A 12,592-nucleotide genomic window follows, 5' to 3' on the forward strand; every position below is an offset into this window, starting at 1 on the left:
CTCTTTCTCTCAGAGCGAGTGTGTCTGCTGTCCATGCTCCCAGCTCTTCTCATTCAGGTCCAGGCTGAGAACCTTGTGGAGCGAGACGACATGAACAGGTGTGTGGAGAACGGTTCGTGTTATGAGGGAAATTTCAGTGATGAAGATGAAGATTTCATGTTCACATCTGAGTCAGTGGGGGAAGGACATCCAGGTAAGGACAAACACGCTTACATGCTTACATTTAACTGTCTGGCTGTGGATTGATGCATAAAAATTGGTTTGTCATGTTGGTTTGTCATGTTGGTTTGTGCATATGAGTGTACATATGTACAATGTTACAGTTCTGCACAACCATGTGTGCATACGTGTATAAACTCACCCATTGAGATATTCTTCCTATACTCTCCCTACACTCTTCATACACTCTCCCTACACTACTCATACACTCTTACTCTCCCTACACTTCTCATACACTCTTACACTCCCTATACTCTTCATGCACTCTTACTCTCCCTACACTCCTCATACACTCTTGTTGCTGTGCAGCCTATGGGCTGTGTCAGCACTATGGAGACTGTACACGCTCCTTTTACTGGTAGGCATGAAGCAGGTCAGTGCGGGTTTGCCCACAGCACGGCCATCCGATAGGGCAAAGGGGAGCAGCCAGGGGGAGAGCAGAGCAGCTCACGTTTCAGACCGCATGTGACTCCACAACCAAAGGTCATACCCGGCAACTCTAGTCTACCATGCCCAGAATGGCTCCACAAATGTAGTTAATTAGACTGACCTCAGTCACGTGTGATCCTGCTGATACTGATGTGTACATCTCATAAGCTTAAAATACTGGCAGACACTGGAAGACTTGAAAACACAGCTTTAACTTCCTGTACAGTAGAGAGTTGTTCCAGCAAACAAACTTACAAAACAAGTGGGGCACCTGGGGCAGTAAGGGGGGTGGGAGTATCTCAGGAGGTTGAAGTGTCACAGGGGGCTGGGATGAGTGTCTCAGGGCTGGGCTGAGTGTCTCAGGGGTGGGGTGAGTGTCTCAGGGGTGGGGTGAGTGTCTCAGGGGTGGGGTGAGTGTCTCGAGGCTGGGGTGAGAGCTTCAGAAATGAAAACTAAATGAAAGGTAACACATACACAGATGTCAGAGAAACACACACATCCGAGTCACACGTACATAGATGTAAGAGAAAGAGAGAGACACACACACACACACATATATGTTAGAGACTCACAAGAGGCTGGGACAAGAGGCTTTAGAGAACTGTTCTCTCAGTGAATGTGATTGGCTGAAACAGGAGAGTTTATTTTAACAGTGGGGTGGGAGTAATTTTTTAACAACTGGTTTTGTTGTTTTGTAGATAAGATCTGTGACCAAATCAGTGATGCAGTGCTGGACGCTCATTTGAAGCAGGATCCAGATGCTAAAGTTGCATGTGGTAAGTGATCAAATTGCATACACAAACACGCACACACATACACACACACACACACACACACACACACACACACACACACACACACACACACACACACAATAGAATTCAGTCTGATATTTACTTTGGGAATATTGGGTTCTGAAGACATATGGTGCATTTCATTACCATATCCACATTATTTCTGCCAACGAGGAACATGTTCTAAACTTCTGAGTGTGTGTGTGTGTGTGACAGAGACGGTGTGTAAGACAGGAATGGTTCTGCTCTGTGGTGAGATCACATCACGAGCTAACGTGGACTACCAGAAGATTGTAAGAGACACCATTCGTCACATTGGCTATGATGACTCAAACAAAGGTGTGTGTGTAGCGGCATGTAAGCACTGACTGATATACACACTTAACACACCAACTTCTAAAGGGTTTGACAGCTAGCAGGTGGGTGGAGTCAGGGCTGTTAGAGCAGTGGGGGGCGATAGAAAGGCTGATAGGTGTAGTTTTATTCTCCAGGATTCGACTATAAGACCTGCAATGTGCTGGTGGCTTTGGAGCAGCAGTCTCCCGACATCGCACAGGGCGTTCACGCAGACAGGCCCGAGACCCAGATAGGAGCGGGAGACCAGGTCAGCACCCACACCCATGACATGCAGGTTTCCATACTGGAATCATCATTTACACAGAAACATGACCGTCAGCCCAGAGGGGAGCCAAAGCAAAGATTCCTACTGACAGCCCAACACAAAGAACTGATCTAGAATAGTTTTATTTTGCCAAATATAATTTTGTTTAAATGTTTTCTTGCTTTCTTTAATAGATGCTTTTCTTGTACATCAGAATAAAACACATGAGTTGTGCACAAGTGAATGATGAATGATGGGGTTGTGCACAGGTGAAGGGTGGGGCTGTGCCCAGGTGAAGGGTGGGGCTGTGCCCAGGTGAAGGGTGGGGTTGTGCCCAGGTGAAGGTGGGGTTGTGCCCAGGTGAAGGGTGGGGTTGAGCCCAGGTGAAGGTTAGGGTTGTGCCCAGGTGAAGGGTGGGGTTGTGCCTAGGTGAAGGGTGGGGTTGTGCCCAGGTGAAGGGTGGGGTTGTGCCTAGGTGAAGGGTGGGGTTGTGCCCAGGTGAAGGGTGAGGTTGTGCCCAGGTGAAGGATGGGGTTGAGCCCAGGTGAATAGTGGAGTTGAGCCCAGGTAACTCTATGTAATATGACACTGGTGATGTTTACACACAAGTGTGAGCCACAATACTCTGAAGAGTGCAGCTCTTCACGTAACTAATAACACACAGAAGACCAATGTTGCTGAAACAGGTAAGACACTGTAAGATCTAAAGCCTGCACCCATACAGTAAGACAATAAGAGCCTCACTCTCTTTTCTAAGTGTTTTCTATGACTCTTTATGTGTATGTCCTTTCAGAGAAGGGATTCCACTTAGCAATGTTGATGATGACGATAAAGTTTCTGTCTCCCTCTCCCTCTCTGGAGGATGTGATGATTGGTCATGCCACAAATGTTACAGTTTCATTCTCCATCTCTCTCCCTCTCAATGTCTCTATTGGGTTTCATGATTGGTTATACTACCTATGAGAGTTTCACACCATCTCTCTCTCCTTTCTCCTTCTCTCCTCCTCTCTCTCTGCCGGGCTTGAAGTTTGGCTATGCCACACATTCTCTCTCTCTCTCTCTCTCTGTCTCTCTCTTTCTCTGCAGGGTTTGATGTTTGGCTATGCCACCGATGAAACACAATCTCTCTCCTTCTCTCTCTCTCTCTCTCTCTGTTTTTCTCTGCAGGGTTTGATGTTTGGCTATGCCACTGATGAGACTCGGGAGTGCATGCCTCTCACCATCATGCTGGCACACAAACTCAACATCAAAATGGCTGAGCTCAGACGTAGTGGCACAGTTCCCTGGCTCCGGCCTGACTCCAAGACCCAGGTTTGATACCTGTGCACCACAGCAACTCCTGTAGAGTGACGTGGTGATATGTAAAATGAGGCCAATGTGCTAGAGGCAGTTGATTGGCGGTGAAGGGCGTGGCCATGACTCTGCCCACCTGTGTGCTCCAGCACTGAACGAATCCCTGTGGACGTAGTTTAGATTCTCAATCAGAGTGAAGCTCTTGTAGAGATACTACAGCTTCCTGAGCTACCAGGGCTAGTTTGATACATCGCATTCTCTTCACTGTATCAAATTTGGCAGCTTAGCATGAGAGTCGATATCACTGTACTGTGGATGAATAGGGTTTAGATAATGCAGCAGTACCAAAATGTATACAGCTCATAACATATCTAAGGAAAAGCCCTTTGTATCTTCTGCAGATATGATATTCTGCTAAAGTACTGCAAAGTCTATGTTAACAACCATCTGTTTCCCCTGCAGGTGACGGTCCACTACTCCAAGGACAATGGCGCATTAGTTCCTCGCAGGGTCCACACGATTGTGATCTCAGTGCAGCATGATGACCACGTGTCCCTGGAGGAGCAGAGGCAGGTATTGAAGGAGAAGGTCATCAAACCCGTGGTTCCAGCCAGGTACCTGGATGAGAAGACCATTTACCACCTTCAACCAAGTGGCCGTTTCGTCATCGGGGGCCCTCAGGTAAGCCGGCATGTCAACCACAGGACGTCCCTTTACCACATGGGGTACATGGCCAGTCAGTGCATCAGTAAGTGAGTGAATCAGTGAAAGCTTATTTATGAGCATATGTGCTAGTGACATCAAGTCATCTGCATGCAAGTGTCCAGAAAGACTGGACATAAACACAAAAACACAAAACACACATAAACAACAGGCGTGTCCACCGTGAGAGCAAGCGTGTTCACCGTGAGAGTGGGCGTGTCCACCGTGAAAGCGGGCGTATCCACCGTGAGACCGGGCATATCCACCGTGAGAGTGGGCGTGTCCACCGTGAGAGCAAGCGTGTTCACCGTGAGAGCGGGCGTGTCCACCGTGAGAGTGGGCTTGTCCACTGATCTCTAACAAAGACAGGAAGTGCGAGTTGGGGCTTCCATGGATCAGACATGTTTGTCCTGCTTATCCCACAGATGCTCATGCTCCTTGGGATCTGGGGAACTAGGAGGCCATGTGTATACCTTTAATTCTTTTTCGTGTTCTTCATACCTTTTCTTCAATTGAATTCTCCTATTTACTAATACTCACTTGTGTTAGAGAATATAGTATGCAGTAAAGTAAAAGTGTCAAACTTTCAAGATGCATTCTTAGTACCGGTCAATTATTGAGTATGGTTTGAATGGACACTATTGTCTCAATAGTTGGAATTAGCCAATTAAAATACAAATTTCCATTTCACACCTGGTCAAAGTTGTTGTATGCATTATTGTCTAAATAAAAATAAATAAGGAAACCCGATTTCTAGTCACCTGCCGATATCCATGAAATGATTCTGTTCGGAATTTGAACGGATCACTGTTGAGCTACTTTTTACCACCAAGTTCTGTCAGGAAATTAACATACCAACTTTTAACTGGAGATGTGGGCCAACCAGCTTAATGTGGTTGTGCACTGAAATCATAAACAAAGCAGACCACAACAACAAGCACCTCACACACTAGCCTGCACACCAGATGATGTATAGCTCTTCCCTAACCTCACTGGATTCTTAAAGAAGAGGACTAGTGTTGACACACGTACTTGATGCCACCCAGAGCCGCCTAGTGACTGGGCGTGGAACTGCAGCAGAACTGTACAGTCAGCTTTCCAAGTAAAACAGCTTTTTTTTTCTAATGTGTTGTATGGTTATGCCATGCTTTCTAAAAACATCCTGGTTACATAAATCTGTCAAAATTATCTTAAGGAAGCAGAGTCAAGCACAGGTAAATCAAACAAGTTTAATTTCAAAAAGGGGAATCCACAAGACAGTCAAAAGACAGAAAGGCCTGAAACAAATGATCTGACAGAATAAGACAGGATAAACAAGGCAGACAGAGAAAGATGTGGCAAAGAATGACACATACCAGAGAGTATAAACAGACTGATAACTAGATTCAGGTGTTTCTAATTAACTGGAGATGTGGCCGAACCGGGGGCTTATGGGAATTGTAGTTTGTTGAGTTTGTCTGTAGGCTACATGCATGACAAAATCCACAAGTTCCCATTACACCCACCCCTCACCTACACCCACCGGTCTGCTTCATCCTCTGAGCAGGGCGATGCAGGTGTGACAGGCCGTAAGATCATCGTGGACACGTACGGAGGGTGGGGAGCCCATGGAGGAGGAGCATTCTCTGGGAAAGACTACACCAAGGTGGACCGTTCAGCTGCGTATGCCGCCCGCTGGGTGGCCAAGTCCCTGGTGGAGGCCAGGCTGTGTCGGAGAGTGCTGGTGCAGGTGAGGCACCTGCCCACACCCACACTCACCTCGCACTCACTCTCATTCACACTCACACTGACTCACACTCACACCCACACTTACTCTGGTGCAGGTGAGATAACTGCATTTACCATATACATCTTAACTGTGATGCTAACCAGAAGCAGAACTACACTAGTCCTGCTATTATCACTGAACAATCTCGTATCATTTAAAAACGTCTTAACAGAATTCTCTCCAGATTTCTTCAAAATATTTATGGGGGATCCTTAAACTGAGAGATGTCGTTTCATATACTCAAGTAGCAAACTGTTTTAATGACTCTATTTTAAAAACATGTTGGTGACCAGTTAGATATCGTTCTTGGGTTACTATAATGAACAAACAAACCCTTTTTGTGTTGATTTGTTGTGTTTGTTGAACAATGTCATTTTGCTTGTGATTAGCTGTGCACCTTGAAACGTGAGCAGTGGAGGTGACGTCACCATAGTGACAGTGTCTCTTCCAAACGGCTCAGGTGTCATATGCTATCGGAGTGTCGGACCCTCTCTCCATCTCTCTCTTCACCTACGGCTCCTCCCAAAAGAAGGAACAGGAGCTTCTAAAGATCATCAAAGACAACTTTGACCTGCGACCTGGAGTCATTGTCAGGTGAGGCTGAAGATCCTGAGGTGATTTCATGAAAATGCGACACACTCATGTGATGTACTGTGTGTGTTGTGTGTCCTTAGAGATCTGGATCTGAAGAGGCCCATCTACCAGAAAACTGCATGCTATGGACATTTTGGCAGGACAGAATTCCCCTGGGAAGCAGCCAAGAAACTCCACATATAGAGCGTATCCGTTTCACTCTCTCTACCTGCTCTGTTCATGTACAAATGTGTATGTACCAGTAATTTACACCAAATGCTCTTACCAGTTTAGGTGTGTGTATTTTTGCACCTGTCTTGCATGTGATTTAACACAGCAGTGACGTGGGCAGCTGTCACTGCGTTGTGGTAATCCAAGAGGCAGCTATGCATGTGTATGTGTCTGGGTGGGTTTGTGTAGATGGTTGGTGTCTGGGGTATAACAGGACACCAGAGATGTACAGTCTGTATGCCAAACACCCATCCAAATACAGTAATGTAAATGAAAGGCGATGATGTCAACAGGAATACCTGCACACCGGTTACAGAGCAGAACAGTCCAATCACAGCAGTTACAGAGCAGAACAGTCCAATCACAGCGTAGTGACATTCAGGATCTGGAACTTCTGCAGTTTTTTTTATAACAAAGTCCATGACACAGTTATCCTGTGGCCATTACAAAGAGTTGGTTAAGAATGCAGTAGATCTGATGGTGTTGGTGTTAACTAGATTAGAAGTATACTGAATACCGAACATTCATCTACATCATATTTAACATAATTGACACTTTTATAAGCAATCACATACCAGCACATAATAACACAGAATAACAATATTTTCTCTACAATGAACCACATTTCTTACCTAACTATTAGAGAAACTGTTTAGATAATACATTCTAATAAAATATTATCATATTGTGACATACTATAACTAAATACTGAAGGTTTTCTTTGGACAGAAAGGTCAGAGGTCAGGAGGTTTAGGGTGGAGCTTCTGTGGGATGTTCACTGTGTGTCACACGTCTTAGCTGGAAAGAAAAAGGAGGAGTAGGGTTGTTGTGGTTTGACTACCATGAAGCAACATGTAAATAAACTCTAAAGCAATGAATGCAAAAAAAACCTGTACTACATTAGTTTCCTGATCTCTGTACTCTGAATCAGCTGAATATGTTAACTCCAATTCACAAATGTGGTATCACATTTCAACAGGGTGTTGTGTAATCTTTTGTACACCCTATGGTCCTGTGTGCTTGAATGTGTCTATGCACCCAAAACTGGACACGCCCCCCAAGTAGTCTATTTAAGCACATATAGATATGACCACTGAGTACAGCAGCTTCCTGTAATGAAGGTTTGTTAAGGGTTAATTACTTCTGAAAGCATCTGACTGAAGCCCATCTGTTCTATTGAGGCTTGAGTGAACACATGGACTAATGTTGAAGTCTTGGTAACTTGCCCTATATTTGACATGCAGAATGGAGGGGGTGGGGCTATCAGACTTCCTTAATTTCTCCCTTTTTCCTCTGCGGCTCCAGGAATTCCAGAGTCCTGTGAGCACTGCTTCTCCTCTCTCAGCTCTCTTTATGGGGAAACAGAGAACAGATCCCTACAGTCCACACTTACTGTGGCACTTATATATGTTCACATAACGTAATCTAACACATAAGATATTTTGTGACCTTTTTTTTTTGTTTTAATTTTGTGAGTTTTCATTTTTCAGAGTGCGGTGCTTCTCTTGACGTGAGTGAGGATATATATTTTTGTTGGGGTTGTACACAGTTACAAAATAAGAAAATAGCCAGAGATGTAGAAAAGGACAGTGTGAGTGAGTCCAAAGGACAAACATGGTAAGGATGTATATAGCACCATACCATAGCGGATGTGTGAAAATTAGATTAACCAAGAAGTGGGAGAGAGATAATATATTTGATAGAAAAAAATGCTACCATCTGTTGAACTCTGGTATAACATTTGGAGAAATGAAACCCAGATTCAGAAGAGGCTTTATCCCTGAGCAGCGACAGCCTGGCCTCCCTCCAGGAGAATCAAATCAAATCAAATATATTTGTATAACATATGTTGTCACAAAGCGCTTTACAGGATTTACAAGGTTAACAATACTATGGGTCCAAATCCCTAATGAGCAAGCCAAAGGCGACAGTGGCAAGGAAAAACTCCCTAGATGGTGGGGAATAGGAAGAAACCTTGGGAGGACCAAGACTCAAAAGGGAACCCATCCTCCACTGGGCGGCCCGTTAACACACAAATTACACAAAAACAAATTATACAGACTAATACACAAGTTACAAATAAATCACACAATCAAGCTAAGTATAAGGTAACTAGAATGAAAGTTCTGGGTGTTGATATTCTCAATGTAAATGTCTTATGATGAACACCAGGTTTTCATTCCGTGTCGGAGCGATGATACTGGAATTATAGGCTCCAACTGCAGTGTTACTCCCCAAATAAACCTCGGAGAAGCCTGTGCCATGCACGCCCACCCCAGCAGGCTGTCAGGACGGAGAGGAGGGCAGTCACAGCAGTGAGAAGACTGTGGAGAAATCCTTCAGCTCACTCCAACACACCTGGATTCAGCTTGTGGTCAGTGTTAGTCGAACCAACCCATGCTGAGCAGCAACATTCCAGGTTGTGGGTTTTGGAACCCAGGATTTTTTAAAAAGAACACCCAAAAAGGGGTGTGCCTGCTGTGGGGTGCATGGGGCAACTGGACTGTATTCCAGTATCACTTTAACAACTTCACCCTCTACTGTGTAAGCTCTTGGTTCCACTTCAGAGCTCCCAAGTAACCTGATCATCATCCACACATTCATCCTCATCTCTCTCATCTTCATCTCCCCTAGCTTCATCTATCTTGACAAGAAATCATTTGCAGGTTTCATTCCCATCTTTGCTTATGCCTTACAAGAAAATCACATGTAAAGCATGTACCTACAAACTCCACTGGTGCATCCACATTCCTCAGAGCTTTCGTAATGCTGATCAGTGATCAGTTTTTACCTGTGCATCATAATGAACTCCGTTAACCAGATGCTTGATTAGGCAGTTGATACAGGACTGTGTGTATTAGATCTCCTGGTATGCGTCAGAATGCTCCACTGTTGAATGTAAGAGGTTTATCCTAGTGTAAAGGAAATCATCTACACGTTCTGGGCAGCAATCTAATACATTACATGACATCATCATGTAGGTGGTGTAGAAGATGTTGTTCCTCCAGTGGCTCCTGGTTCTGCCTTGAGACCACCTCCCAGTTGTCTGTGCCTGGTGTACCTCCAGTGGGAGATGACCAGAGGGACCTCATCAGTTGCTGAATTTCAGGAGGCTCAGCAGTTGTAAAACTTTCAAGTATGTGCTGATGTTCTCCATTCAAGAAAGCTGTGAGGATGTCACCTTGATTAGAGACCGTAGGTGGGACAGTATTTCCACCTAAAGACGTTACCTCAGACGTTAGCTGATCCATAATTATCCATAATCAGTAAGGATGCACCTTCATTTCCATCAATTGTGAATTGTATTGAAGCTTTCTTTATAACAAAAATATCTTAACAATATAGCTAGTAAATTTCCTGATATTTCACTTTAGCAAATGTGGGAAAGTTGAGTATTATACACTTTAAATAAAGGTTAGACTTGGGAAAAGTCAAGGGGTTAATTGACATATTATAACCAGCACAAGAGAGCTCAGCAGGAGACACCTGTGAGATTAGGATGCAACCCTTTGGTCAAAGGCAGGCAACACACACACACACACACACACACACACAGGAGCAGGGAACCGAGCAGGAGTGGATAATGTGCAAGGTTAACACCATGGATACTGAAAAAAACACCAGTGTAGCAATTAAAAGAGAAATATTCCCTCACCACACAGGCAAAACAATACCAGATAAGGGATGAAAAAGGTCAACGATGTGAAGGGCGAGGTAACGAGCGGCTCATGCGATGGAGAAATTATAACCAACTGCTTTTAGAATTCAGATCTTACTACCTAGAGGAGCACACTGCGCTGTGCTGTAAGATCTCCAAAGATATCTTTGCTTGGGAATAAAGCTTTGGTGATTTGAAATAATGACTCCAGTTGGTTGTCTTTCTACACTTCAACGAGCATGCGTGGTGTGCAACATTACACAAAATAAATAACCGCATAGGCCTACGAAACATAAATAACCAGCTTCCATATTCAGCCCTTAAATGAGATATTACGTTTTTGTGTGTATGTAACAGAGGTGGGACCAAGTCAGTGTTTTGCAAGTCTCAAGTAAGTCCAAGTCTTTATACCTCAAGTCCCGAGTCAAGTCTCAAGCAAAGACACTCAAGTCAAGTCAAGTCTCGAGTCAAGACAGGCAACAGTCAAGTCAAGTCCCAAGTCTGAAACTTGGAATTTCAAGTCCTTTCGAGTCTTTTTTTTTTTTTACCAATGTTGCAGGTATATTTTAAATGTAAATAATAGACATTATCTTTTTAAAATCTGTATTCTCCTCAAATCTTGATAAAACATGTGCAACTGAAAACACGAAGTATAAAAAAAATTAAAATTACACCTCTTTATTGCACAGTTCAATTTGTTAAACTTAGCTGCAAAAATATTCATACTTTAAACTACAATTTTCCAGAAATAAATATTATGTGAAAAAGTCATAAGTAGAACTCCATGTTCAAATAAAAAGTGCTGATATTTTCACAGTACAATACAAAGAACCATAACAGCATTTTCCCTCTCTTCTCTTATCTGGTTTCTTGGAGAACATGTGTGAGTGACACAAGACAAACAAATATAAGAACTGAACAATTAACAGGAATCTGCAACTTTAGACATTTCAGTAAACTATTCTGCATTGCATTTGCTGGCCAAAAGTCTGTATGTCATTTGTGCACGATGAATGATGTCCCCATAGCGGAAAACTCGCTCCACTTTTGTCAATATATTTTTTTCTCGACGTAGATGTCTTCAAATACACAATCCATGCTGAGATAGAACTGGATATTATGATGGTGACAGAGAGAGGCTCTCTTCCCCGAGTTCAGATACAGAACCCAGGGTTGCCAACTCTCACGCATTGAGCGTGAGACACACGCATTTGACCGTCTTCACACGCTCTCACGCCACACATCCGATTTCTCACGCCGGAAAAAAATCTAGTTTATTTACCTCTGATCCACATCTATGATTCAATGAGTTACTAGTTCGCTCTGGCACCAACCACTGGCGATCGATCGATCGCGATATAATACTTAATTTGTGTCCATTTTACACCCCGCCCGGTAAAAATTTACGTTCGCCAACCCCCCATTTGATTGGTTGTGCTGCAGCTCATGCACACACACACACGTACAGAGTGTGGAAAAGCAGAGGACTGGTCTGCGTCAGAAGGACGGAAATGAAATTAATGGGGCGCACTTTATAAATATTAATATGCGTTTTAAAATTTAGATTTGGGGTAAAAAAAATCAAGTCTTTGCAAGTAAACAGGTTCAAGTCCAATTCAAGTCCCAAGTTATTGGTGTAAAAGTCCAAGTCAAGTCTAAGTCTCTGAATATTTTTTCAAGTCAAGTCAAAAGTCTTAATATTAATGACTCGAGTCTGACTCGAGTCCAAGTCATGTGACTCGAGTCCCCACCTCTGGTATGTAATCTATGTGTGAAGCTGTAAAGTGTCAGTAAGTATATAAATTACGTATTACTATTAATTGTCTATTATTTTATTTTAGCTAATTAAATGATATCGCTCGCGGCCGCAACAATAGCAAGCATCTAAGCTAACCAGCTAAGTTACCTAGCTTATTTGCTAACATTTGGGAAGGTAAAGCTAGTTAACTAGCTAGCTTAGCAAACTGACATTGGTTTATTTTTAAAATGTCAGTTCGAATAGTCGACGTTAACACGGCGAAAGATGTAAAGGAATATGTCAGATGAATCTTGAACACAGCGGTCAGTTAGCCGTCAGTCAACACAGCCAAGGGCAATCAATCACCTCGCTACGTTTAAGTGTCATCAAATAATCCGTTAATCGTAACGAAAAATACCAGGAGGGATATTAACGTGAGGAGACGTTAGAACAAATATAATAGTATATTCTTCTAATATATTCTAGTATGTTCTAATATATTTTATATTTTAAAAATAAAATATTTTCATCTAAATAATGGCCCAAATAAAGCATCCAAATGTATGTGTAAATGAAATGTGTATAG

At 43.3% G+C, this 12,592-nt stretch overlaps 1 protein-coding gene across 2 annotated transcripts; it reads left to right on the forward strand.

Annotated features, from left to right (window-relative positions):
* On the forward strand, positions 1 to 7,487 carry LOC143509790 (S-adenosylmethionine synthase-like). Of its 2 annotated transcripts, XM_076998608.1 has the most exons (9): positions 2 to 193; positions 1,347 to 1,424; positions 1,659 to 1,781; positions 1,934 to 2,046; positions 3,211 to 3,354; positions 3,799 to 4,017; positions 5,585 to 5,767; positions 6,267 to 6,400; positions 6,481 to 7,487. In XM_076998608.1, the coding sequence occupies exons 1-9, from the start codon at positions 34 to 36 to the stop codon at positions 6,581 to 6,583; spliced, it is 1,257 nt and encodes a 418-aa protein (XP_076854723.1). In that variant the 5' UTR covers positions 2 to 33; the 3' UTR covers positions 6,584 to 7,487. The 2 variants fall into 2 exon arrangements, with proteins under 2 accessions (XP_076854724.1, XP_076854723.1); XM_076998609.1 differs by lacking the exon at positions 6,481 to 7,487 and having other exon boundaries at positions 1 to 193; positions 6,196 to 6,333.
* The last annotated feature ends 5,105 nt before the right edge of the window (positions 7,488 to 12,592 follow it).

The sequence above is a fragment of the Brachyhypopomus gauderio genome, chromosome 3, assembly GCF_052324685.1.
Source record: "Brachyhypopomus gauderio isolate BG-103 chromosome 3, BGAUD_0.2, whole genome shotgun sequence".
Taxonomy (NCBI): domain Eukaryota; kingdom Metazoa; phylum Chordata; class Actinopteri; order Gymnotiformes; family Hypopomidae; genus Brachyhypopomus; species Brachyhypopomus gauderio.

What these genes read in the sequence shown, in the direction of transcription:
- LOC143509790 (XM_076998608.1), top strand. Translation starts at nt 34, where the DNA reads ATGCTCCCAGCTCTTCTCATTCAGGTCCAGGCTGAGAACCTTGTGGAG. An exon ending in AGATAGGAGCGGGAGACCAG is followed by an intron (nt 2,047 to 3,210) that starts GTCAGCACCCAC and finishes TTTTCTCTGCAG; the next exon opens with GGTTTGATGTTTGGCTATGC. An exon ending in GTCGGAGAGTGCTGGTGCAG is followed by an intron (nt 5,768 to 6,266) that starts GTGAGGCACCTG and finishes CAAACGGCTCAG; the next exon opens with GTGTCATATGCTATCGGAGT.